Raw genomic sequence first — 26,343 nt, 5'->3', positions numbered from 1 at the left:
CAAGTGGGACCGCTTCAACCATTGCTCTGCTGTAGCCAAGTCTTGAAAACTTTGATGGATAGGGCTCTCTGTTTCAGGGCTGCTTCACCTTCCTAATGAAAAAGTATTTCCTTTTCATGTGCTGTGAGTCTCCAAAGCTGTCGGTCTAGGCCATTTTCCCATGTTTTACCATGCAGCATTATTGAGAAATTTTTTTTTCAGTTGTTTTAACTTCTCTTCAAGTAATTGCAGGTTGCTGTTGAATTGCCCCTTAGCTTCCTCTTCACAAGAATAAGCAAGTTCAGTACCCTCAACCCCTCCTTATAAGTCAGTGCCAGAGGCCTTTCAAAGATTTGAAACCCATTTGTGTGATCCTTTCCTGTTTCTAAATATCATCTTAAACCAATGTACCTCAAAACTGCACATTGTCTTCCAGTATGTATGGTTTCAGTCAACAAATACTTTTTCAATTTTGCTTTTTGCCAGTAAAGGTAATAATTAAAAGCAGTAATTTAAAATTCACACCAAGTTTCTGAGCAAAGCATTTATGGTATATTCAAACCAAGGGGGAAACCCAGAAAACTACAGAGAAATGAAAGACCTTCTGAAAGCATTTAATAAAAAAAGTCTTTATTTGCTTGGCCTGACATATTGAAAGATATTGCAACTTCAGCAGGCTACTAAACTAAACAAGTGGCAGGAGAGCTGTATTTGAACTTGAAGATGTAGCTTGATGTGTAGAAGTAATTAGCAATATAAACTTGTTGTCTTAGAAACTCAGAAGAAAACGTGTGCTACAGCTCCAAGAGGGACCAAGTCGAGCCTGCTGGCTGCAGTGTTTCTGGAGCACAGGGTGGGGCTGGCTAAAGTGGGTACCCATTGCTCCACCTCCCACCTTTTCCCTGAGTGATTTACAGTCCCTGGTGTAATGTGTGCTCCTGGCTCAGCAGCCCCTCTGGAAGTCTCACACCTAGAAACTCTCACCAGCCTGAATGTTTACTCCTAAGATTTTTAGCTCATGTTCTCTCATTCTTTAGCAATTCTGAGAATGCTCTGGTCTCTACACAAATGCTAACCATTACCTCCAGTTTTCTTCATCTAGAAATGAGACTTTTTGTTCCCCTTCATTCTGGCTATTTCTCATTAAGTTGATGAAAGGAAACAAGTGGCAGCCCTTGCCTATCTAAAAAAAATTCTTTTATAAGCAGCATCAAGGGGGGAACATAAATGTTTATATAGGCCATTCTAACGATAAAAATTAAGGTATCCTGGTTTTGAGTGATTTATATCAAACTGTGACCACCAAAGAAAAAAGGTATAGGTATGATCTTTTGCTAAGTAAAATAATTATAAAATTTAATGCAGGTATAACTGTTTTATAGGTTGTTACCTTGATTTAGAAGTACATGTCTACTTAATTCTGATTGTAGCATCACTGTAATCTGTAATTCAGAACTGCAGGTTTCATCAAAAAGGTATGGTATTTGGTATAATACAGATTAATCAAATGGCATTATACTCACACATTTTTGCACATTTTTGAGTTACATATTTTATAGATCAGACAGTGTTTACAAGTTCATAAAATACCACTGAACGCAGCTATGAAATGGTGAACATCATTGTTCAGAGATCATAAGGCAGAATGTCATAGTAAGAAAAAAGTTTGCATATGTTTGGTAGGAAAAAGGGTGGGAAGTATGGAAGAGAGGAGATCTTTATGTGAATTCTAAAAGCAGTCACTGAGGAAGAAAGCTCTTTTTGCAGCAAACATATGCCTGCACAATATAGTTAGTAGATCATGGAATGATATTTGCTTAATATGCCCAGAGAAGGTTCTGAAAAATAAGTAATGTAGCAGGCAGGGTCCAGGGCCGTGACCTCGAAGTTTGGCTTATTCTGCCAGCTGTGTTGAAAATATTTCCATATGGTTATACTGACAACTTTACCATAAAACAGAATTCTTTGATCTCTGCTAGTTTAGGCAATCAAGTGGGTAAAGAATGTTGGTGGTTTTTTAAATATTTTTTTTAGATAAATACAATCAGTATTGAGAATTGGATTTAAAGGCAAACTAATATCCTGGCTGGCATTACCAGGTACTATCATGAGAGATTGGGTTCACAAGCAAATTTAAGGACACATCACAGTTTTTCTGAAATTCTCTCATTCTTTTTTCCATGAATTAGGATTTAGAATTTGGCCTTTGACTGCTGTTTGGGAGAGCACTGCTTCAAAGTTCTTGTCAGTGACAGGGATCGATGGGTAATCATGAATGATTCTGTGCTGGAAAGCATCATGACAAGTAAAGTAATTTAGAAATGCTGTAATTTTTTCCATTTGGCAGCCAAGGTATAATACAACAGCAATTTCTTGAGTCTATCAGACAATAACTAGGTTGAGGAAGTGGATATATGAAAATATCTCCTGGTTCTAACCCTCATACTTGTTAGGTTGCTATAGAACAATGGATTCAACATTGTCACCAGTGATTTGTTTTGTTTCACAAAACAGGCAGCCTGGGCTTAGAGATACTCTCAAGTCTTATTAACAAGGCCTAGACTGCTCTTCATTGTTAAATTTTAATGGATTTACAATGACAGAAATGTAAGAAAATATTTTTATCTGTTACCTCTTTTACATATGAAGATCTAATTTTTTTTTTTTCATTTTGGGAGGCCAAGAAACTGTTAAAACGGTATCAATGTGTACATTACAGTAAATGCTACCAGAAGGTTCTTGTTGTTCCTGATTCCAGTTCTGCTTCTTGTTGGGAAATACAACATGACAGTCACATGTTGGCTGGCCTGGCTTCTCAGGGTGATTTCATTCTCCTGTGCATCTGCCACTCGTGGCTTTGCCATATCACTCAGACATGTGTCTTTAGAGTAAACAGGTGTGTTAGGGCCTCTTCACTGTCATAACTGTAATACAGAAATTCTATCAATGTCTTTCATTTGTTTCAGAGGACCATCCAAAACAGAAATTGTAATAGAGAGTGAGCAAATGCAGGACCAAAAATGGCTGAATCTACACCCAGATTGGAAGAATAAAAATGCATCGACTTTACATGCACTTCTAGTGAATGGGTAAGCAACAGCTTAAAAAAGACCTATTTCACTGCTGTGGGTGGTCACTTATCAATGCAGGATGACAAACTCTCTGGTAAGCTCTTTTTTCCCATGCTATGTGTGTATAAATCCCAGCACATACCCATGTAAGTTGTTAAGATACAGTCTACAATTATTTTAGTGTCTACAACCACTGTAGTCTCTTTTGAGACCATTTTGTGAATCCTCAGGGGCCCATTCTGGTAGAATAAGAGCATTTGAGTAATACAGAGGTGATGCCCTTGAACACCTGAACCAGACAGCTTTGTTAAATCTCTGCTGAACAAGAAAGTCCAGCAATGACATTCCCCCCCTCGCACAGCCCCCTGAATATCAGGCTAGCCCAGAGGTCCAAGGCTGTGAGGAGAGGAATATCATGAGATGGCAAAGATTTTCAAAAGAGGCTCTTACCCTGATATACGTTGGTTCAGCTCTCTTTATTCTGTGGTGTCCATGGGGAGAGTGGGGCAAAAGAGCACGAACAGGAGATGTCAGGGGTCTATATCGACTTTGGACAGTGTGGGCTTCCCTGGCTCTCTGCCAACCCCATTGGGGCAGGAAGGAGGAGTCCAGGGTTATCTTGATCAGAGTCACAGGGTCCCGGGGAAGGGGGCACAGAGTGCCCATGAGCACAATGTAACACAGTAAGTACTCTAGAGCAAAATCTGCAGCAACATCTTACCATCCTCTGCAGCCTGTGCATTCTGGATTCATCCATTTGGAGCAACCACAGCTCCTTCAGTAGACGCTATATCCACTTATATTCAGTTTCCTTAGCTCTTGCTTCAGAGGATGCTCTATTCCTGTTAATTAACCCAACTAAACATATAGTTATTAATGAGAAGCCAGGATCTCATGGTTGGGACATTCAAAGTGTGACTTTGAAGTGCCAGTGAACTAGAAATCCAGGCCAAAACGGGGAGAGCCATCTAATCCCCATTGGCAACTGCATTCTTCAAAAAGAAGATTTGTGGTTTCCCTATTCTCTTGGAAATGCCCAGGAGCTTTCAGAACATCCTTCTTCCATAGAAAATCCTTGTGTTTCACAAGAAAAGATTGTCTTGGGTAACTGAAGAGATAGAATATGTGTGAAGACAAAAATCTGAGGAAGAAATCTATGTTTCTTTTGCTTGGCTGTATTATTTTCTATACTCAAAGTTTTCCCTAGTGGCAGAATACTAAAAAGAGTGTGCCTGCAAGGACCTAATTTTACTTTCTTACATCTCAATTTTGTACCTTTTTTTGTTTTACATTAGTATTTTCCCCATTCCTTTAAGTTAATTTATAGTTTTTCATCTAGAAGGGCCATTACTGAACAATAATTGAAAGTTGTCTTTTTAACTCTTTGATTTTCCTTTCTCATTGTCTTTTTCCTCTAGCCTAACAGTATCTAAACACTTTTCTTCAGAGTAATACAAGAATAAACACCTTGGGTTGTGACCAGATGCAAAGGCAGATCCACAATCATATTCTGTTCAGTCACTAAAGTGCAAAGCAGAAATTTCAAGGTACTTTTTGACAGTTGTGAAAGAGGTCTGCTAGGAAATGTATGAAGTAATGGATCTGGAGCCTCTGAGTCACAAAAGATTTAGTTTGGCCCAAAGTGCAGGTTAAAGGAGGGAAAGCATCAGTAATGAGGATTATTGTTAAATCTATAACATAAATGAAAGATACATGTAAGAAGCAGATCTTCCAATCCCCCTGAATTCAGAAACTGGATAACAAGAAGTGAGAAGCTGAGGAGGAAGGGTGCATGAAGGGTGAGGCTCTTTTCATTTTGACTGCATCAGGCATCCAGTCCAGATGACTGGGAAGTGCTCCTGAGCCCTGCCGTCTGTGTGTATTCATCTGGGTCAGCTGCAGCATGTACAACATTTGTGCTTCTGGCCAAGAACTAACAAATACACCACTAAATCATACAGTTTTAATAGGAGGGAACAGCACAATACAGACAGTGCACACAAAACTTAAAAGTTTTCTCTTTAAAGCTGGCTATATGGTAAGTCAAAGAAACAAATGTAAAGCACGAGCATGGCTGGTCTCAGTTATATTCCGTGTGTATTCTTTGTCTTTCAAAATTGTGCACAAAATCTAATTTCCTGAAATTGGTTGTCTATCTCTACTCTAGAAAAATAATTTTGTGGACTGAGTTTTCAGGAAGAGAAATAGACTGATTTTTACAGTGTATGAATGGTATATGCAATGTAAGGGACAAAGGTTTGGTTAAATTCCAGATTCAAGGTAATCTGGTGGGTTGGCTGACACTGTTGTTTTGCCCACATTAGTATCTATGATTTAACATGAAATGCAGCCTCTTTTTAGGTGGCTGCAGTTTTAAAGATAGTACCAACCTGCTGGGATTAAAGTCTGCAAATAATTACCTGGCAAAGAAATGACCTGTGTATTCAGCTCTGCACCTGCCTCGGAAAAGCATGTACACAGTAGGAATTAAAAACCTGGGGAAATAAAAAGGCAGTCAGCTACTTGTGCAACAGTGCTTGCCGATTCAATTGTGATTTCTCCTCCCTTGACAAAAAAATAAATTTTTCCCTCTCTTACCTGAAGATTTTCAAAAGAAAGTATAATACCTACTTATGCAGACTTTCTGGATTCATTTAAAGTAGTCAAACTCTTAGGGCATGAAAGATTGTCTGTTAGCAAAGGCATTTCAAAAAAAATCCTGTCCTTTGAGTGTAAGGAAGAGGAGATTGGAAATCTGTGCTTTCAGGTGCTGTAAATAAGAACTTGACAGGCTGTGCATCCCAACTGACCTCAGAGCTGGATCCACACCCCAGGAGCAAAGTACTCTACAAAATATATGACAACAAATCATTAAATATATTGTAAAACTGAACTAATATTTTGAATTATCTTCAGACAGATGCTGGAAGCTATGGATGATCTGGCATAAGAAACTCCTTGAGTGTCTTTTTACAGTCTGAGAGAATTTTTAACAGCTGGATGACAGCAATGAATACAATACCTGTGTTGATTTTCAAATTACCAAAATGAATCAATTAATGAGATTTCCACCATGTTTTGTTTCAATATTTAGACAGACGTGTCAAAGCAGAAGCAAAGTGGCTCTCTTTTGCACCAAAGAAGGTAAGAGAGAAGTGCTTATAAAATAAATACTTTCAAAATGTGTTAAATAACTTTAAAAAATGCAGATGTTTACTCAGGATTCATTCTGAAATTTTTACTAGACCTCTGCAACATCTAATTTTGCACTGGGTTTATTTTTCCCTACTTTACTCAGTTTCATCAGCTTTTCTTATATTTTGACTAGGATGTTGTTTGTTAAGGTAGTCCATTCCTGATACCACAAAAAGAATTCTGTCAGCAGTAGGTTTCAAAAAGTAATTGGATAAAATTTCCTGCTGAAAATATCCCTAACCAGCAGAGTGGTTAGCAGACTATCTGCCTAGGAATTGAAGCTGTGATCTGTTTGGTAAGTTCAAGAGGACAGAAGAGCCAGAAGTAGAAAGCAATGGACCAAGTCTGTTGGCACAGCAGGTTGTGCAGTTTTAAGTGGTTTGAAAATGCAGAAATTCTTAATCTCTGATGAAAGCATATTCTACAGACAAGAAGAGCTTTGCTGAAGAACACTTGAACTATGAAGTAGCTTGAGTCAGGGAAAAGGAATTACAAGACAGGAGCTAAATTTGGGAAACTAATCAAAACATTTGCTACTTGTCAGAGAAAGGCAAAAGCTCAAAGGAGCTTTCAAAAAGCTCGTTGAAGGTGTTTTGTTCTGACATATATTGCTTACTCTATGAAGTTAAATGAACAGAGTAAGAATTACAAGGTACCAAATAACCATTGCTCTACTTTATTTCTTCAGCACTAAATTCCCAGATACATGCAATGGCAGCATATCCTCCCTTGGGACACTTACTTGCAGAAACTGGTGGTCTTCTTTTGTTCTCTAGATTAGACTGAGTATAAACAGAATAAATAACAAGCCTGGCATATTTCAAATCCAGAAAAGAAAGTGAAACAAAAGTGAAGGATTATTTTAGAATAGTAACTGGCAGGTGGCAATGTGGTGTAATTTCTGGTGGAAGTGGCTTGTAAAGTGTAATGGACAAAGTACTAGAATGTCTTCATATCTTCAAATATTCTCCCTTGGTAATTTCTGGAGGCAAAGTGCGTTTTTTGCTGTGTAGCTGAGTAAACAGCATGACATTAACTGCACACCTGATTTAAGAAAAACTTTGTTACTAGCTGAGCAGATTTTCCAGAAGCAATTCTTCTGGACAATACAAAGTAGGCCACACATGCTGCTGGCTAGAAGAAAAAAAAAAAAAAAAAAAAAAAAAAAAAAAAAAAAAAAAAAGCATCAGGAAACTTCCTGAGTGAAAGGAAGTCAAGATTCCAAACTTGCCTTGGTTAATATTTCAGGCTAATCCAGGCAAAATCAATAACCGGAGAGCAAATCCTTTGCTAAAAAGGGATGCAAAAAGTGGCTCAGCGTTTGACACTGCAGCGTATGGTTTTGACGCGTTGGTTTGACGCGTTGCCTTGGCTGGTGGCTGGGCTAACAGCGCAGTAGGTGAGGCGGTTTCAGGAGTGTGCCAGGCTGCGTGCCCAGCCGTCCTGCAGCGCGGTGCTGTCCCACTAACGCGCGGCTGTTCCGCAGACTGCGGCCGCCGGCCCGCCGCCCGCATGAGCAAGAGGATCCTGGGCGGCAGGACCAGCCGGCCGGGCCGCTGGCCCTGGCAGTGCTCCCTGCAGAGCGAGCCCAGCGGGCACGTCTGCGGCTGCGTTCTCATCGCGAGGAGATGGGTCCTGACCGTGGCACACTGCTTCGAAGGGTGAGCGCGCTCAGACGTTTTACTGCTCCCGTATTGCATGAGTTACCAACTCCTTCACCCTCTGCCAAACACACGGGGCATAGGTGGAGACCTTTGCACAACGGCCAGTCACAGAGACCTGGTTTTAGGAGACTACAAAATAAGGTAAAAAGGTCCAAACCAACATCGGTGTAGGTTTTCATCTGTTTTATTATTCATTGCTGGCATCTCTGCTGATGAAAGCTAAATGAAGATGCCCCTTCAACAGGAAACAGGAAAAGGAAGAAGACCAAAGCACTAATTCTATAGCAGTCATACAACTGCCATGGGTTTAAAAATCATCCTCTGTACAAGCATAGAAAAAACTCCGAAAAAATGCTGTGGTCACTGGTAAAAAGAACAACTCGATACACTTTGAGTATTCACTCACAGTGCAAATGACATATTGAAGTCATTGCCTTTTATTTTTACACAGTGCACTCTTATATTAAGATTGCAGTCATCAACAAGCCAATTTTAACAACTGAGTGCCTCCTGGTATCAGAGGCCATGGTGGAGGACAATCTGGAGTGCAGAGGATGTTTATATGCAACTGTTTTGGTTACTGCCAGCTTTTTGGTGCTAACCAATATTTCTTTTTAATGAATCATATTGCAGAGGGAGCTTTATTACCTGATTTTTTTGTTTTGTATGAAGGTTTTGTAATTGGGTTTCTAAAGGAAATTTAAAGAAATGTTTTCTGCTGTAGTTACAAGTACTTCTCTAGCATATGGTTGCTTAATTGTGCTTTAAACTGGTGCTTGCTCACTGGAAATTATTTTAAACTGCACTAAACACTTTCTTTGTGTTTAAGCCAGCAGAAATTCTATGTTAAGCAAGACTCTTGAACTTACACTTCTTCATATCATATTCCCTTTTTCAGTAAAAATTTGCATTTTGTCTTTTTATTTCTGAACAACTGAGTTCTTTGGTGCTTGTCCTTCTAAATTAACAGTTTGATAAACCTGTATAATACAAACAAGAGTATTTTATCAGATTTTGGATCCAGAAGGAATTTCTCTTCTTTCTCCATCTATTTTTAAATATACTGCTGGAATATTTCCTATCCTTTGGAAGAACACTTTCTGGTGTTCTAAAATAAAGTGTGGGACAGAGGTTGATTCTTCAGCAATACTGGACTGCTATCGAATTTCCTGGATAAAATTCCTTTCTGTATAGTTTGAGGGGATGTACCCAGAAGCCTGAAATCTTGAAATTCTTCTTTTGTAAGAACTTTTTTTTTGTAAGCTCAATATATATCAGCAAGACCATTCTTGATGTCACAATTTTTTTTTACATAAATTATTTTTTTAAATTTCCCAAACCAATCAGGTAAGACAACAAGTTATTTTAAAGTGCTCTAGTCCTTTATACAAAATGCTCCATTTTGTAAAACTCATGTGAAGTTTGGAATACAAAACATAAGGACCATATATAAACAATACAAATAGCCATGAATACTTGTAGAGGGCATAAATAGACAGAACTGCATTAACATTGTGTTGTTTGTGAGTTTTCTTATTATATTTCTTATAGTCCCCAGAGTTTTGTCAAGATCATTTTGAAATACATTACATTAAAGCACCCGAAACATTAAATATTTTTTTTATGTGTAGGGCAATGCAGTCTGGTTGACTACTTACTTCTCTAGGCAATGCTATTGTACAATGTTCATAAGCACAATAGTATAAAAATAATCTTAGCACTTCATTTCTGTAACTTTATGGAGCAGTTCATGAATTGATCATGATGCAAAAATTATCATTACAGTCTGAAATTCCAGAATTTTTATCAATTTAAGAATTTATCTTAAGATAAACATAGTCTTGATTTAGCGACTTAATCTCTTTACAAATTACAGGAATTAAAATCCCGCTGAGCTCTATGAAAAAGCTGAAATTTTGCATGCTTTTACTTAACACTGCTTTGAACAAGCTTCAGTCCTGTCAAAGGTGCTTAGTTACACGGAGTTGTCTTTCAGCAGTTGTGAAAAATGGTGACTTTTTGGAGAGCTTTTAACATCACAGATGAATTAGAAACCACAAAGAACCTGCAACTAATCCTGGGACCAGTTAGGATTGACAGATTACAGCCTTGAAGCCTTTCATAAAATCTAGGCTTTTCTGATGTGTCTCAATAGACAATAGTTCAGTGTTCCCCCCATACCATACATACGTTCATTGCTTTGTAGTCTTGTATGTTTACCAAAAGAGTCTAAAAAAAACTTATGAGTCAAAATAACCTTTGATCTTAGCCATAGAAAGTATACTTGGCACAGACTGAATGCTGAATAAATAAGGGATTTTTCCCATGGCTATCATAAAATATTTAATTTACATAATAAAATTGCTTAGGGTTTTCAGTGAGACTTAAATGCTGTCAGCAGCAGACTGCTGAATAATGTTCTCACCCTAGCAAAATTTGTATGTGCCCACCACTGAGCATGCAAGCAACTAAGTTTGTTTGAGGGATGACTTTGACAGCCTTTAATTCAGCAACTAATACATGGTTATGTATCTTCTGATGGAGTCAACTTTAATGTATTTGATTACAAGGAGGAGGGAAATGGAAAGCATTGACTTCCGTTGCTCAGATCTTTACTGTAAGGAATAATACACAAATATCCACTTTGTTCTTGTAGTATTTGTATGCTTTGCAAAGTGCAGTGTGCATAAAGGGAGAAAAATATCTTGGGTATTTTGGCTTAAAAGAAAGATAGTGACTGGTTTTTTTTTGTTTTGTTTTGTTTTGTTTTTTTTTGTTTTTTTTTTTTTTTTGTTTTTTTTTTTTGTTTTTTTTTTTTTTTTTTTTTTTTTTTTACAAAGGAGAGAAAATGCAGCTGTCTGGAAAGTAGTATTTGGGATTAGCAATCTTGATCATCCATCAAGTTTCATGCAGACCCGACTAGTGAGGACCATCATCCTCCATCCACGCTACAACAGAGCAGTTGTAGACTATGATATCAGCATTGTGGAACTAGATGAGGACATCAACGAGACAAGCTATGTAAGACCTGTCTGCTTGCCCAGCAAGAGCCAATTGGTTCAGCCAGACACCTACTGCTACATCACAGGCTGGGGACACATGGGCAACAAAAGTAAGATTAAGAGTATTTCTGTGACTTTTGAAAAATGTGAAGCTTCTACTGAGTTAATCAAAAAAGTGATACTGTTACAAACTTTTATCCATTTATATTATTACAGGATCTTAGTAAATACTAGGGAAGTATAACTACTCCTGAAGGGATCAAGCTGACTATAGCCTAGCTTTTTCAAGCGGCAGCCTGAATTTATGCTCCTTAATACTACTTAGACACTGACTTGAGTTTTTTAAAATATTGAGGATCTGGAAACTTCTATCAAGAAAGGCCCCCGCATTAGTTATGATTTTACGCATCTAAGTTGCATTCAGAATGGCATTGCAAAGGTACCAGCTCATCAGTGTGGGGGGAACACTCTTAGCTCAGAGAAAGCTGGAGGCACTGGCATACAGGCTGGAGGAACTGGATCATGAATCATTTTGTACTTGTCAGACAATTTATTCCACAGTCACAAGAGGTGTTTTTGTACCTCTGATCAGAACGTTTAGTGTGTTTTCTTATTTTGGGGCTGCCACGGTCCTTGAGAAGAACTGTTGTGTTATGTAAATCTTTGTTCAGGCAAAATGATTCTGCATGAATAGTATGCAAACTAGCCTGGCCCCAACACTTTTACTGCACTAGCCATTGTCTTTCTTTCTTTGCTATTATGGCTTTTCCGTACACTGGGTGAGGAAATCTCCCTTTCCATATTGCTTCAGTGGAACTTCAGTTGTAGTGGCCAGTTTAAATGTGGTAAAAATTAAATTGGATATGTGAATGGTAAGCTGTTTACTAGCATCTCTACCCATCTAAAATATCTCTATATGATGTCAGGGAAAAAACTCCAACAGAATATTTTTGCAGACTGGTAAATGTTTTTTTTTTTGTTCTCTAATGTGGTCAGAGTTGATTTTAAAGGTTTTAGGAAGCATCAAAACCCACTGTGGCTACATCGCATTTAGTACTGCATAGTACTACATAGCCTAGGTTGAAAAACTTTGATTAGAATTTGAGCCCATTCAGTTGCTTGGACTAGGAAGAAGTCTTCTTTTGTCCCTTGAAAATATTACAATAATTTCATTAGGTTCAAATCCTGATTTCCTGGTACATTCTGTAAGTCAGATTTACCCTAACATAACCAAAATGGCTGTGATTATTACCAAGCTTTACCATGACAGACACCAAGAAACAGGGAGATCCTGCCCTGGGACAGTGAATCAAACCTATTGTCTATCTCTCTCACATTACTATTTCCAACCCACCACTGCCCCCATCTTAAAAGTCACAAACTGCAGCACGTCAATGCGCTAATAAATCAATAAACAGCAAATGTCACACCAGTCCCTGTGTGCTTAGTCCTTCTCCAGAATGCAACACATAGTGCTCCTTACATTTAATACATATATAGAGAGCAATATTTATAATGTATCCCAATGGAAATGTTTGTCGTACCTCATAGAGACATAATAGGTAAGTATTTGTGAATTTGTGTAAACACCTAATTCTGTTTTTCAGTGCCTTTCAAGCTTCAAGAAGGAGAGGTTCGCATAATTTCCTTAGAACAATGCCAGTCATATTTTGACATGAAAATCATCACCAGCAGGATGCTGTGTGCAGGCTACGAATCTGGCACTGTGGACTCTTGCATGGTAGGCTTCTCTGTAAGGAGAAACAGAAAGTTTCCAGAAACAAAATTGCTTTTAGAAATCAAAATACTGAGATGTTAATTAGGTGTAGCATACTTTATCTATTCTAGGAATGACAGCTGTCTATTTATGTACTTTAACCCAACTTCTGTTATTACTATTATTGTTACTATTGGTGTAAACAACTTATCTTCATAATGAAAAGCTGCTTGAGGACTCTAGGGTTTATCTGTATTAAATTCTTCACTTGTATGAGCCTTTTGCAGGTTATGTTTTGTACAAATGTAATGGGTAATAAATACTAGTAATGCTGTGTGTGGCTACACAGTTCAGCAAAGCAGCAGGTTTTTACAGCTGAATTATTTGCTAAAGGCAAATGGCTGTGGGAAATGTAATATAGCTTTAATGACGAGTGTTGGCCATGTGTATAATAGCCTGTTTTCAACTCTCCTGTTGCAGGGTGACAGTGGAGGACCACTTGTGTGTGAGCATACTGCTGGGCGCTGGACTTTGTTTGGTTTAACATCTTGGGGCTCTGTCTGCTTTTCCAAGGTTTTGGGACCTGGAGTTTACAGTAACGTGTCACATTTTATTGAGTGGATTGAAAGACAAATATACATCCACACCTTTCTGCTAAACTAACTCCAGATGGTAAGAATTGTGCTGACAGATAAAAGAAAAAAGGAATCAGACCTTCAACACTGAAGGTTTTGCAGTCCAGAAACTCTGTGAAAAGGAGTTGCAAGCTCTGTCTATTCTTGTTGTGGAGCTATGGAATATGCAGTGAATGTTACCGGTAGATCCTTTGCTCATGAATATACTTTGTGGTAGAATTAATAGTCCTTTTGACTTTTCTTTTAACTGTGTTGTGGTGCTATTCTAAACACTGCAAAAAGCTTAAAAGAAAAGAATCAACCACTTTCTGCCTTTTAGCTATTAAAACTAAGCAGTAGCACAGACTAGAAAAAATCTTTTTCAAATAACCTATTTTAATACTATTCAATTAGTAGCACATGCATTTTCACTAAGTTCTTGTGATAAGGAAGGAACTTGGTGCATTATACTCACAAGGACAGCTGTTGACAGGGCCATACCACATGCTAGAGGGTGTGGAAGACACTGGTGGGTTTGTACATCCATGTGGCACAGGACACATCAAAGCACACATGCAGGTCTCCAAGGGGGTGTAGCCTTATGCTCCTGGCGTGCCTGAGCTAGTGCATTTTGTCCCTCAGGGTGGTTTATTTGCATGGGCATAACCCTGTACTGTCCTGATTCCACAGCTTCTGTTCCCAGAGCCAGACTGGGCGTGTCTCTGGGGTGATGGAGGAACCAGTAGGCCAACAGACCCATAACTACCAGTGGAGGCACTGGAGACCAAACTTTATTGTTCAGACTCTTTGGACAGCCTCTAGCACTTAATCTTCTGAAGCTTTCAATGTCCTAATGTGTCCAGGAAACACCCATGTCTCAGCAGCACTACACTGATCAGTGTGTTTATCAGACCTGTGCCTCACTGGCTCTCCTCCCCACCTTGTATAATGTGTTCAGCATACATAGCATGTACTGACCATCTCCAGCCCTCTAAAAATATAAGAGGGTTGGCAATACCACTGCAATGGTTTCCTGTCCTAGAGTCAGCTACTTTGAGCATCTTGTGAGACCTGAAAAATACAAATTTAAAATGCAAAAGATGCAGAGTGGCCACCATCCCAAATATTGGGGAACTGGTTAATTTTTATATGTCTCTTTTTGTACCTTGCATTTAAAGTTTAATTTTGACTAGCAAGATAAAACATTTGAGAAAAAGAAAAAAGCAGAAAGAAAATGAGTGATAGAAGGCTTGGGATTCCAGTTTCTGTTCAAATGAGTATTAGAAATACCAAAAGCAAAGTACAACAGCTTCACCAGCAAAGGCTTGAGGAGCCCAGCTCAAGTGCTTTGCAGCCAGATGTGGAGTGCTTTGTGCAGTAGTAAGACACTAAGCCCTAACTCCAAGAGCATCTGGTTGGAAAAGATTATGATGGAGCTTGGCACCTTTTTATGGTGATAGAGGGAAAGTGTGTCCTATCAATTGCTGTAGATGATGTCCTACACAGCTATCAGCTTTTAGGAGGCCAGAACAGGACAAGTCAGGAATCTGAGGATTACAGGACAAATTCCACTGGGGAACAGTGCATTTAAAGTTTGTGTTTTCAGTGCTGTGCCTAGTCCCCTGTGAATCCAGCCTAAGGCACATAATAATACTCTCTGCTACCTCTGGCATGGCCCCATGACAGCACGGCCCAGGCCCTGTCAATAGCATGACTGCTGCATGTGGAAACATGCATATAAAGACCTAACACATGGACATTTCAGGTACTATGAATCTTGTTGCAACTCATCTCCATAGATCTACTGCTTTCATGAAGGTTTATCTCTTATCTCCATATCTTTTCCTTAAACATTGCTAACATTAGAACATTAGTTACATGAGACTGCACTATAGACATTAATATTAATAAATACTCAATATTTATGTTATGGATTCCAAAACTGTTTAAGTGATTATTGAATCAGTGTTTCATGCTCAGAAAGAAAACTCTTTGCTAGGTTTGATTGTTGGGTTTTTTTTACTTTTAGTATCTTAAGGATAGAAAACTTAAATATTCTTGCCCCAGCTATAAATTAGAGAAAACAGCTGTGACCATGTTTATCTAGTGCAAGTAGATTACAGATTAAGCAGGTTATTCATGTCCTTGCCTCAAGGATATGGAGGCTGGACCTCTCAGTCCTCACTTCAGCTTTCCTTTGGGACTGGGATCTCTGTGGCTGTAGGGCAGAAAAGCTCTGATTCCTGGAGCTGGTTCAAGAGTTCCCTGAGGAGAAGGTGGCCCAGTGGTTGTTAAGAGCCAGTGGGCTGGTGTCAGACAGGTTCTGGCCAGATCTGTTTTCCAAAGAGGTTGTCCTGCAGAATAAGCAACCCAGCCTGGCGTCTCTCCACCAGATATGGTCAGTGGTTAGCAGCTTTGAATTTTGTAAAGCACCAGAGTACAGAAAATCATACATGTAGATATTAGCATTACCAAATGATAACATTTAACTACACACTTTCAATTACCTGGATTTGGCCTACCACTAGTTTCCAAGCAGTCTCTCCCAGGAAATGAGGGAGAGTCCTGCTTAAACATAAGGTCGAACCCTGTCCTATATGGAATCAGTCTGAAGAAATTCCAGGCTGAACCCCATCCCAGATGGCTTTAGGAGGGAGCACTCGGGTCTTATCCTTTCCCACAACTCTGTTTGACACAGCATTCCATGTAAAGAGAAAATTTGTAATTTTATAGATGTATTTTTATACTGGGGTTTTTATGTGTGCACGTGAAATAGGCAAACATGCTCTTCCTGCCACTGTATCAAGCCTTTTCCTGAGTGCTGACACAATGGCTATGATCACAATTACACGTTTTGTCTCACAGGTGTGTAGCCTCATTGTAAAGTAGCATTTGTTGGTTTTGCTTCTACTTTTGCTTTCTTCTGGAGCTGTATCTCCAAATGGAAGCAATGCCACTCAGTCACGCCAATGTGCTTCTTTCTAGTTGTACTAATAAAAGTTTACAATCATTTTCCAAATAGCTTCTGTTGAAAATGTGTCTTAATCTTTAGAAAGACTAAATGATAATATGGAGGTAACAAGTTATAACTTCAGCAATAATGCCTAAAAATAGCCTTCAAAAGGCATTTTTGAATCCTTAGCTGACTTTTTTCAGCAGCCCTGATAATACTGCAATACCTGTGGAAATTCTGGCACTACTACCAGTGTACAACTTTTAGTTTTTTCTGTGTGTATGCTTCCAATACAGAATATTACTATGAATACTGCTGCCAACAACTACTCTGAACTTAGAAATCTGAAAAACTAAAGCTGCAATCAAATATGCAATCTGAACACATTTTGTTCTGTAATTTTGCTCTGGAATGCAATTATTTTTAAATAAAAAATCTCTTATAAATAGTACACAATTTCAACAACATGTACACATGCTGAAATCAAAATAATAAGCAGACAGAAGCTTAAAACAGTTAAAGTTTACCTTTCCACTGCAATAAGAAAGCCAGGACCATGAGGGCAAGAGTATTATAAACAGAATAAAACAGGAACAAATAATACAAAACTCACACTGAAATTCAGCTATGGGAACGTTGTTAAGACAGTCACATTTGGAAGTTGCCCATTAGCCTTGGCCAAGAGCCAGGGCTCGTGGGAGCACTGGGTTCTCTGCTTTAGCTGGTCCTCAGCCAGTCCTCACAGCCTTGTGCTGTGGCCAGAGGGGCTCTGGAAAAAACAGCTTGGGCTAAACATCAGCTCAAACTGTGCCCCACGTACAGACCAAAGCTCACTGTGCTGCCAAAATACCCAGCAAAGGCTGTGGCTGACTGCCATGTGCAAATGTTTAGCACAGGTGTGGTTGCTGTGAAAGAAAAAAATTTAATACATGTACTTTCTTCTTTAAATCAAATACTTCACATCAAAATTAGAGTTAAGGCTGTTCTAGATGTAGGTACAAAGTTTGGGGCAGTTGAAGGTGGTTGTTTTGGTTTGTTTTAAAATTAAAGAAGTGTAAATGCCATGTTTCCTTTCATAACATGTGGAAGGCACCTGTGAGATGCTATCAAAAAGCTTATTTTCAAAATGGAAAAGTCAGATCATGCTGTGCCTAAGTGCAGGAGTGCAGAAGCAAGCAGGTGGTTGTAACATTTTCAATGCTAAAAAAAAATTAATAAAGGAAACATTGAATTGTTGAGAAGCACAGGGAGCACAATGTGCTTCATCCCTTCATTTGGCAACACTTTAGTTACGGCCAATTAATATTTTTAAGCTTTTATAAGAGACTCACTACCCTCATCTCTCCTTCAGCAAAAGACAGCTAGTAATCACTTGCAAATGCCCTCAGGTATTTCTGCTGTTTGTCCACGACATAAAAAAAAAACAACAAATCCAACCTCAAAACCACCACACCAAAAAAACTAACAATCACAAAAAAACCCCCAAAAAACCCCAAAGCAAGTTTTACCCAACTAATAATTTAGATTATGACCCAGACTGCTTGCTGAAATCCTGTAATAAAACAGAGTGCACAGGACACTTTAAGCAATATGGAGTACCAATAGGCAACACACACACACACGTTATTTTTCGCTACTTCAAGTGGCACAAAAGGACTTACAATCTCAGTAGAGTGAAACAGTGTCCTGAAAGCCTTGCCACACTAAGCTGTGAGTAATGGAGTGCTGAGGCTTGTAAAGAGTCACATAATAGCAATTTTCACATAATAGCAATTTAAATGTCCCAGAGGCATCATGGAGCTAGTCTTGTGTTTAACAGATGACTGCCACTCATATTTCTTCATGTAGTTATTTTGATGCCATGGCTTAGTCAGAAGGTTTTGGAAGATCTTACTCTGAATACTACAGCTTTTGTATGAAAAAAATGCAAACTCCTGACACTAAATCATCATCTACCTGTCAGATCTGCTGGTAGGTTCTGCTTCTGCAGAAGAGGCAACAAGAGGGCAGGTCACAGGCTGGTGTTATCCACGAACCCTTTTTCACAGAGAAAGGGGAGACAGAGCTGAGGCCTGCACACCCTCAGATCACTGGAAGTGCTGGAGCTCCCCCAGCAAAGTTCAGCATACCTCAGTCATAGAGTTAGAGACTTGTAAATCATGGACCAGTCTGCACTCTGTGGAGGAGTGGCTGCAAGTGCAGAGAGGCTGTGGATTTAAAGTGCAGAAGAAACATTCAGGTCAGATAATGAAAACAAAAACAGGATTTGATTTTGAGGGCAGAAAAGCACTGCCTGTTTCTCTGGAGCTCTTTACAGCAGGATAACATCTACTAGGAAAGAAAAGGGTGGAGCTGAGCCTGCCTTGGGGCTGTGGAGCAGCATAGATGATTTTGCCTCATCCCAGTAACTCTCTTCCCATATGATTCTGCCCCCAGTACCAGCTTGTCTCCCTGCACAACCTGTTGACTGTTTTGCAACCTTGTAGCTCCCATTTCTTGTTGAGAAAGCTGAGATGTTTCACTTGGGAGACCTGGAGTACACTCATGGCAAGGTGCCCGCCCACAGCAAGTAGGATATAACAAATAAACATCTGAAAAAGTAATTCAAACCAACATGATCTCTTGGAATTTGAGTATCTGCCATCACTTCAAAGGTCTCCAGTAACTTTATGTGAGAACTTAAGAAAACATTTTGTCATATGTTGAACCAAACTGAAAAAAAAATCAGAAATGGTTGTCATCACTTTCTCCTTCCCCTGCTTTTCTTCTACAGGCTAAACAAAAAGCATATTTTCTCTTTTTCTCCTCACTAAAATGAGGAGAAAGTCAGAGGAGAGAGTCAGTCCTAATTACACTCTACCTTTTGAACACAGAGCTGTTTTAAACATTTGATAACATGTGGTGACTGGCATTTGAATGAACTCAGCACGCTGTCAATATCTGCCCTGTATAGCAGCAGCTGTCCAGACCTCACAGCATTCGTTTAAATTCTTTCCGAGATCTTAAAAGATGTGGAATATGTAATGTTGATCATTGATGTGGAAAGCTCATGGTTCAAGTAGAAAGCAGAGTCCTTGCCCGAAACTTGGTGCCTAAAAATAAACAAACAAATCCTGGCAATTTGAAAGCAGAAACTTTTAGAAAGTAACAGAACCACAAAATGGGCTCAGCACTAATAATTCATTAGCAGCTACAGTATGAGGAAACTGTTTATTTCAACAGGTGCTAGTGAATACAAACAGATTTCCTACATTCCTCCCTAAATTGCCCATGTAACTTTTTGGGAAGGGAAGTAAAAAGGAGGCAATATTTTAGAGAGTCTGGAATCTAGAAGTTGCCACATGCACCTCAGCCACTTTTTGTGCAGTGTGTGACCAGTGGGAAACTGGCAGAGGGCAGGACTCGTCTGTCTTGGAGAAAAATGAGCAACAGCACTCAAATGTGAGACATGCAATGCAAGATGCCTTCTTTTGAGCAGCCTTTAGAGACACTTTAGCTGATTATTATAAAAGCCTGGAGGAATGTAAAAACACCTGAGAGTGAAGAAGAGTAATGTTATCAGCTAGAAGCTGCTATTTGTAAGGGAAGGCCTGAAGACAGACTGGAGCTCCTCACTGCTGCTGGCAGACGATTTTGCAGTACAGGCACGAGGTAGTTTAGAGAAAAGACAGCCAGCCAACATCTGAATTGGGCAAGGTGGGAAGTAAGTCCTTTTGGTTGCAGGTAACATGAAATGGCACATGGTGTCAAAATGGAGTGATACAGCAGGAAGATGAACTGTAATGGAAAAAAAAGGCTGCACTAAAGATTTACTCTTTATGTGAAGAGGAAGGTGAGGGAGACATGTTATATGTGTCTCATTTGGGCTTCTCTCTTATGGTTAAAATGGTGTTTGTCCATCAGTGAGATGGCCTATGCAATAGCTTGGTGAACAAACTGGATGACAGTGGTTACGTAAATTACTATCTATACACACTACTACATGTAATAAAAAGTCTTGAAACAAGTCAACCAGTAACACCACATCCCAGCCTTGTTGTTTACTTCGTACTTCAGCAAGTGGTGAATCCCAGGGCATGCTAGGATTCTAGGGCAGCAGTGTAAGGGAGCAGGCTGAACTTACCTGAACTGGATTCTCCAAAGGCACATTCATGCACTGTTCTGTCCATAACACCATGGCGTGTTATGCAATGTTGCATACAAGAAATAAGCAGTAGGCAAAGTCTACTGCATGAAGAAATATAAAAAATAATCCAGACATTTAGACCTTGAACATACTAATAAATTACAGGAAAGTCTTATAAACAAGATTTTAAGGAAATGTGCTCATCATCTACCTTGGCTGAAGAAAACAAAACCGCACCTTGGCATAAATCAGCAGTTGTTACTCCTGCATTTAACCAGCTAGCATTCCAACTTTGTAAAATACAGTAAAGCATCTTTTTCACACAAAATAGAACTGAAAACTGCTCTAGAGATACAAAACTGTGTGCTAGATATATAGACAGCACTGCTGGCCTTTTCAGAAGCACACACAGTGACGTTAGCACATGATCTATTGCCACCAAATGTAAATGTATTAGTTGCCTTTGGTAAATTCAGTCTTTTTAGAGTTCAAGCCACTTGTACTCCCAGACTCATCCTGAATGCCTGGTAAGAAGGAGGTGTTATTTAATGACCCATCTCTTGAACAGGTTTGAAAAGGTGTTTTATATGCTGGCAAAATACTATCCGTGCTTTCTTCCTCTGATACAGCATCTGCAGCTGAGCTGGAAGGCACAGAAGTAGCTTGGAGCTCCACCCTATAATCCACAGTACACTCATCTTTCCATCTCTTAATTTCTTTCCTCTGCTCCTCTGGGGACAGTCTGACAAGGTACTTGGCTCTCGACACTGCAGATGGAAACAATGTTCCTTGGAGAACTCTTATCAAATATCTACAAAATAAACACAGTTACAAATAAGCTGTTTAAAAGAAAGCCCAAAACTGTTTCCAGTGACTAAAGGAAACCACCATTGAAATAACCCTAAAGCCTAGTTCTTGGACTACAACTAGATGATCTTTACGGTCTTTTCCAACCCAGGCCATTATGTAATTCTGTGATATTAGAACTGACCTAACTGCCAGCTTAGGCTGGATTTAATCACAGATTTTTGCAGTTGATTTTCAGGCAACAGGGCATCCAACATCTGTCCCTCTGTAAAAGAACTTCTCCTCTACATCTCCAGTGAAAGCCCAATCTCACACCCTTACACAAGAAGCTGCAGAGGAGCCCCTGGCTTCACAATGCCCCAAGTGGGGGTTTTTCAGCACCATACAAAGGATTGTATCAGAAACAAACATGGAAAAAAACATACATATGACAGCAGTAGTCCCATAACAGGTACTTCTGCTTCAAATTACTGCAGTAGAAAAGCTGAAATTAGCCACAACAGCTAGAAGTCTTCTAAGGTATTGACACAGGGAGAATACTTATGACTTAAGGAATTTCTAATAGTTTGCCTTTAATTCACCATGAAAACCACTGTCATCTTCAAAATTCAACAGCCACACACTGAAGTAGCCACCAAGCTGAAACCTTTATCCTACCTTGGCTCTCTACGGCCCTACCAAAAGGTCCCAGAACAGCCTATATCTATTAATTTGCCATGTAGGGGAGATTTACTGTGTGTGAAAGAAAAGGCTCTGCTGTTGTCACCTGAACCAAGCTGAGAACAGGGACAGAAAGCCACGTTTCTTGCACCTCATGGTTTGTCATTCTGCTGAAGTGTGAACCAAAGCTATCAGTCAGATCATATCAGTCATAATCCCCAGTGAGTGCAGTAAATCACTTGATGACACACTTAAGACACAGATCAGACATGTTCAAACTGGACTTAATACTTGGTGACCACTGCAGGCATCTACAGGCATGGCTCTCCCAGCTTTCCTGCTGGCAGGACTGATAACTTATGCAGCCTGTACTACAGCACTTGATCCAGAAAGTGTGCTCAGATTGTGTCTAATGATGTTAAATGACATCAGGTGAGCGGGAAACAGCACTTAGTCTCCTCAATTCTTCTCAGTATCTGTCTGTGCAATTCAATTTCAAGTCTCATTCTTTCTGAAATTATATAAGAGGGAAAGAAAGAGACATAACACAGAAGAATGAGTAATTACCACTGAAGGGACTTCACTAGTAGGCTACAGACTTGAGTTCACACTTAGGCAGTGAAATGAAGATAGCTTTGGCTACTAAAGAAAGCTAAACAGAAAGTTTGATGATGTCTCTTCCACTGGTTTTCACATGGTTTGTTTTGCTTTGTTGGCTCACTCAGGTGTCTCGCTGCTCAGCACGCAAGTCTTCCACCTCCAACCAATACTACTGCCCTTCAGGGTGAATGAATTATTAAACTTGAACTTCAGTGAGACAACAAATTATCCAGACCCCCTTGTGAATCTAGTCAGCATGTTTCCACCACACAAAGAAGCCCGTACACGCATTCTTCATTCTAAATACATTTGTAGATATTCATGACATAAATTTCAAACAGAAAATCATTCCACAAACTAACACAGACTAAGCAGAGTATTTCTTTGTCTATATATAGTACTGGTCACTAATTTAACTGATCTGTATATAAATTATGAACTCTGTGATTACAAAAAATTACTGTTTCTTTGCCTTCCAAAGATATCATTTAATATTATATAAGTCAAAAAAGAAAATTTTTATTACTGAAATTTACTTGGAGAACTAAATGGCACTAAAAAGTTGTCCTCACATAGCTTGGTGAAATAGAGTCATGAAATGGTCAGTTTTATTGGGGGATGCTAGGGAGGAAAAACCTCTAGCCAGAGTTTCATAACATCAGAGACTCACAGAAAACTAATTTTGGTAATAGCAACAATCTACAACTATAAAACAGAAACTCACCTGGGTAGCAGAGCAATGCAAGTAGTTAAGAGGCAAACTAAGTAAAATACTGGGTCTGTCATGTGCTTTTCCATGATCCAGTAAAAGTCTGATCGTGGGTTGTGGGTTTTGCAGGCTGCTCCAATTCCCAGAGTGAACACAAAGTAAAACAGGATGCTGCCAACTATAACTACTGTATGTATCCACGTCTGCAATTCAGAAAAGGAAATAAGTAAGATTTAAGCTGTAAAACAGAAAGACTGTTACATCTATATTTACATGAACATGCACACTTTTCCTCCAAGGGCAGCTGTTGAATATAACAAAGGATACATCTGTTCAAATAATATTCCTAATTTCATAAAAAACAGTCCATAAAGAATGAGGCCTTCTTTCAACAGTATACAGGTATTCCAGACATTTAATTTTTTTAATTCTCATAAATTCATAGCTTTTTATTCTTTCATGAAAGACATTTGCCTCAGATTACCACCTTATCCACTGGCAGCACAGAAAGCTTTCTCAAGCAAATGGAGATGAAATCTCTACATGACACCACCTTTATATATCTTGCTTGAGATGCTGGAGTTTCTACACTGGAGTTTTCTGTAATTTTACACCTAAATAGCTATAACAGCTACAAAAAAAACCAACATTGCCACTGGTCTGACAGCTTGCCAGCATTAAAAAATGCCAAACAAAACACATTTAAGTAAGGTTCTCTAATCAGAGTGTGAATACACTCATGCTATATATATGTTCTTAATAAAAGCATTTTAATTATGGCTGTCATACTCCCAAAAGAACAGTGAAAAAACTGAATCACAACTTGAAATGTCATCCATTATAAAGCAATCCTAAAAATACTTCTAAAAAGTCAAATGAAAAAAAAAAAAAACATTAATAAGTATCCTTCTACTATACGCATTTATTGTATTTTCTTTAAAATTAAACCAAAACTCTAAGTATTACCCTTGTAAGGGACCTAAATGTATCCAAGCTAAGGCAGGTGCTTTAGCTTGTGCAGATTTGAAAACTGAAATAATGTTTCTTAGCATATTGGTTTTCCAGTTCTGGCATTAAAATACACCTCTGAACTGCTTATCCTGGCTACACAGAAGATCATCAATTCCAAGCTTTCAAAATCAGCAATTTACACTGTTGTCTTTGAGATGCAAACTGTCGTGGTTTGACACGGAAAAAGAATTTTTCTGGAAGGAAGAGGTCAATTTGAATATTGACCAGTTGAAGGTGGACAAGCCTCTGAGAACACAGAGGGGTTAAAAGCAGAATTCCCAGGGGAACTCGCTCTCTTTGGTTCTGCTCAGCCGCAGTGCAGCCTCTCCCCAGCCTGGCCGTGGCTGGGTGGGGAGGGGAAGCCCCATGGCCTGACTGAGGTGGGCCAAGGGTGGAGGGACTGGAACCGGGCTGGCCCCTGCAGATGGAAGGGTGGAGAAATTTGGGATGTCTCTGTTCCCCCCCCCCGCCAGAGTTTCTCTCCTGAGAGGGAGAGAGAAAGAGACAGCAGCAGTCTTGTCAGCAATTTCACCGCGGGGAAGGAGGAGCTGGGGAGGGGGCCGCAAGGTGCCCAGCCTCATGGGAGCCGCAGGAGTCTGGGCATCGAGTCATCCTGGGAGTTTGGACTTTTAACCCTTCCTTGAAAAATGAAAGCTTTGTGAATTTTTCCTTCCCCTCCTCGGTTTGAAAGAGAGGAAGAGGAACACCTTGGACCCTGGGATGTTAGAAGGAGGAATTCTAGATGGGAGGGGGACAAGGAGTGGCTTTTGGCTGGACTTTTCCGTGTTGGCCACAAACTGAACCAATCTTCTCCTCCAAGAGAGACTGTGTTTTGGGAGGATGCCAGTGAGTCCAGAGACCTGCTTCAGTTGGGAAAAGACAGAAGTGGAGTGAACAGAGAAAAAAGTTAGGGGGTTTGTGGTGGTGCCCCCTGTCCTCAAAGGAAGGAGAAGAGAAGAAGATCTGTGTTCTTGGACCCTCAGCCCCAGGGGAAAAATGGGGAAATGGGGGGGACTGGTCTCAAAAAATGAAAAACTGAACTGTTGTCTTCTCCCCTCTTAGCAGGACATCCTTGAAAGGAAAAATCCTAAAAGCAGTCTGTCCATCCATGCATTGGTGGTGAGAGCACTGTGCATGGAAAGGAGAAGGGTCACCATGGCAAACTTTTCTTCGGGCGGTGCCATGTGTGACATGGAAACACAGGATGTGGAGCTGTGTTTCTTGGGGGGTCTGTGGCACAGGAGAGACTCCTGTCTCCCTCAATGGACTGAGTATCGATTGTTTGGAGGGTGGAAACCTGATTGGGGTCCAGATTGTGTCTCGCTGTGGTTTGTTGGAGTTGGGTGGTGGGAGGAGGAATGCTTTGCAAGATTTTCATTTTGATCTTTGTGTGCTTTTTTTTAAATTTTTCCTTTCTTTTTTTATTTTATAGTAGTAGCTTAATAACGTTTTCTTCTGTTATTAAGCTTGGGCCTGCTTTGCTCTGTTCTCGACTCCACTTCACAGCATTCAATGGAGAGATTACATTTTTATGGGGGCACTGGCATTGTGCCAGTGTCAAACCATGACAAAACTTTGCAAACTAAGGAGGTTTTAGCAGATCACTGGTGGATTTCCACCATTTGCAAAACTGAACCAACATCCCCCAAACCACCCTACCTTAAAAGGAAGAAGGATAATTTTACTATTTAAAAACAATTCTGAGGCCAAGCTTTGTTAATTTTAGTCCTATTTCTATTGGTTCCAATAACAGATAAGTTAGGCGAGCTCACATGATCACATAAATACAGTATTTAGGGTTTGACCCTTTTACACTTATTCTGTTTTGCATTTGGAGACCTCTCTTCCCTTTAATTTTACTGAAAGCTGTATACTCTGTAAGGAATATACTCTTTGGGAAATAAAGTACTCACCACAGACTTGCACTCAATGAGGAGGTGAAACAACATTATGAAGAGTGCTGCTGTGTTTATGGGGTTTCCAAAAGAAAAAATGTCTATGTCTGAGCCACAGTAAGTCTGTAAAGGAAGACAGTGGTCAGCATCAAATATTCTTTATGTATAGTCCTAATATGAAGTGGCATGAATAATTTCAACAACATACATATTTGCACACAGAGAGTTCAATTCTGTTACAATGATAATCTTAGTATACATTCATATACAAGAAAGTAAAAATCAAATACTTCATTCTATTCTCTAATTTGCTTAGGTTTTAATTAAGTCAAAATGTATA

At 39.4% G+C, this 26,343-nt stretch overlaps 2 protein-coding genes across 4 annotated transcripts in view; one reads left to right on the top strand and one right to left on the bottom strand.

Annotated features, from left to right (window-relative positions):
* Window positions 1–16,263, top strand: part of CORIN (corin, serine peptidase) — a 114,573-nt gene extending 98,310 nt beyond the window's left edge. For all 3 annotated transcript variants that reach the window (XM_085577848.1, XM_085577847.1, XM_021526370.4), the window contains exons 17-22: window positions 2,946–3,068; window positions 6,145–6,194; window positions 7,732–7,906; window positions 10,750–11,021; window positions 12,519–12,652; window positions 13,109–16,263. In XM_085577848.1, coding sequence (XP_085433974.1) covers window positions 2,946–3,068; window positions 6,145–6,194; window positions 7,732–7,906; window positions 10,750–11,021; window positions 12,519–12,652; window positions 13,109–13,291 — 937 coding nt within the window. In that variant the 3' untranslated portion in view covers window positions 13,292–16,263. The remainder of the gene's footprint in view (window positions 1–2,945; window positions 3,069–6,144; window positions 6,195–7,731; window positions 7,907–10,749; window positions 11,022–12,518; window positions 12,653–13,108) is intronic.
* ATP10D (ATPase phospholipid transporting 10D (putative)) overlaps window positions 8,078–26,343 on the bottom strand; it is a 53,378-nt gene continuing 35,112 nt past the window's right edge. The window contains 4 exon segments of the mRNA XM_077782832.2: window positions 8,078–20,795; window positions 20,797–21,132; window positions 23,113–23,300; window positions 26,022–26,126. Of these exon segments, the coding sequence (XP_077638958.2) occupies window positions 20,600–20,795; window positions 20,797–21,132; window positions 23,113–23,300; window positions 26,022–26,126 (825 nt within the window). The 3' untranslated portion in view covers window positions 8,078–20,599.

Source organism: Lonchura striata, chromosome 4 (assembly GCF_050655825.1).
Source record: "Lonchura striata isolate lonStrDom1 chromosome 4, ASM5065582v1, whole genome shotgun sequence".
Classification (NCBI taxonomy): Eukaryota; Metazoa; Chordata; class Aves; order Passeriformes; family Estrildidae; genus Lonchura; species Lonchura striata.
This window is presented reverse-complemented; position numbering and strand designations above follow the sequence as displayed.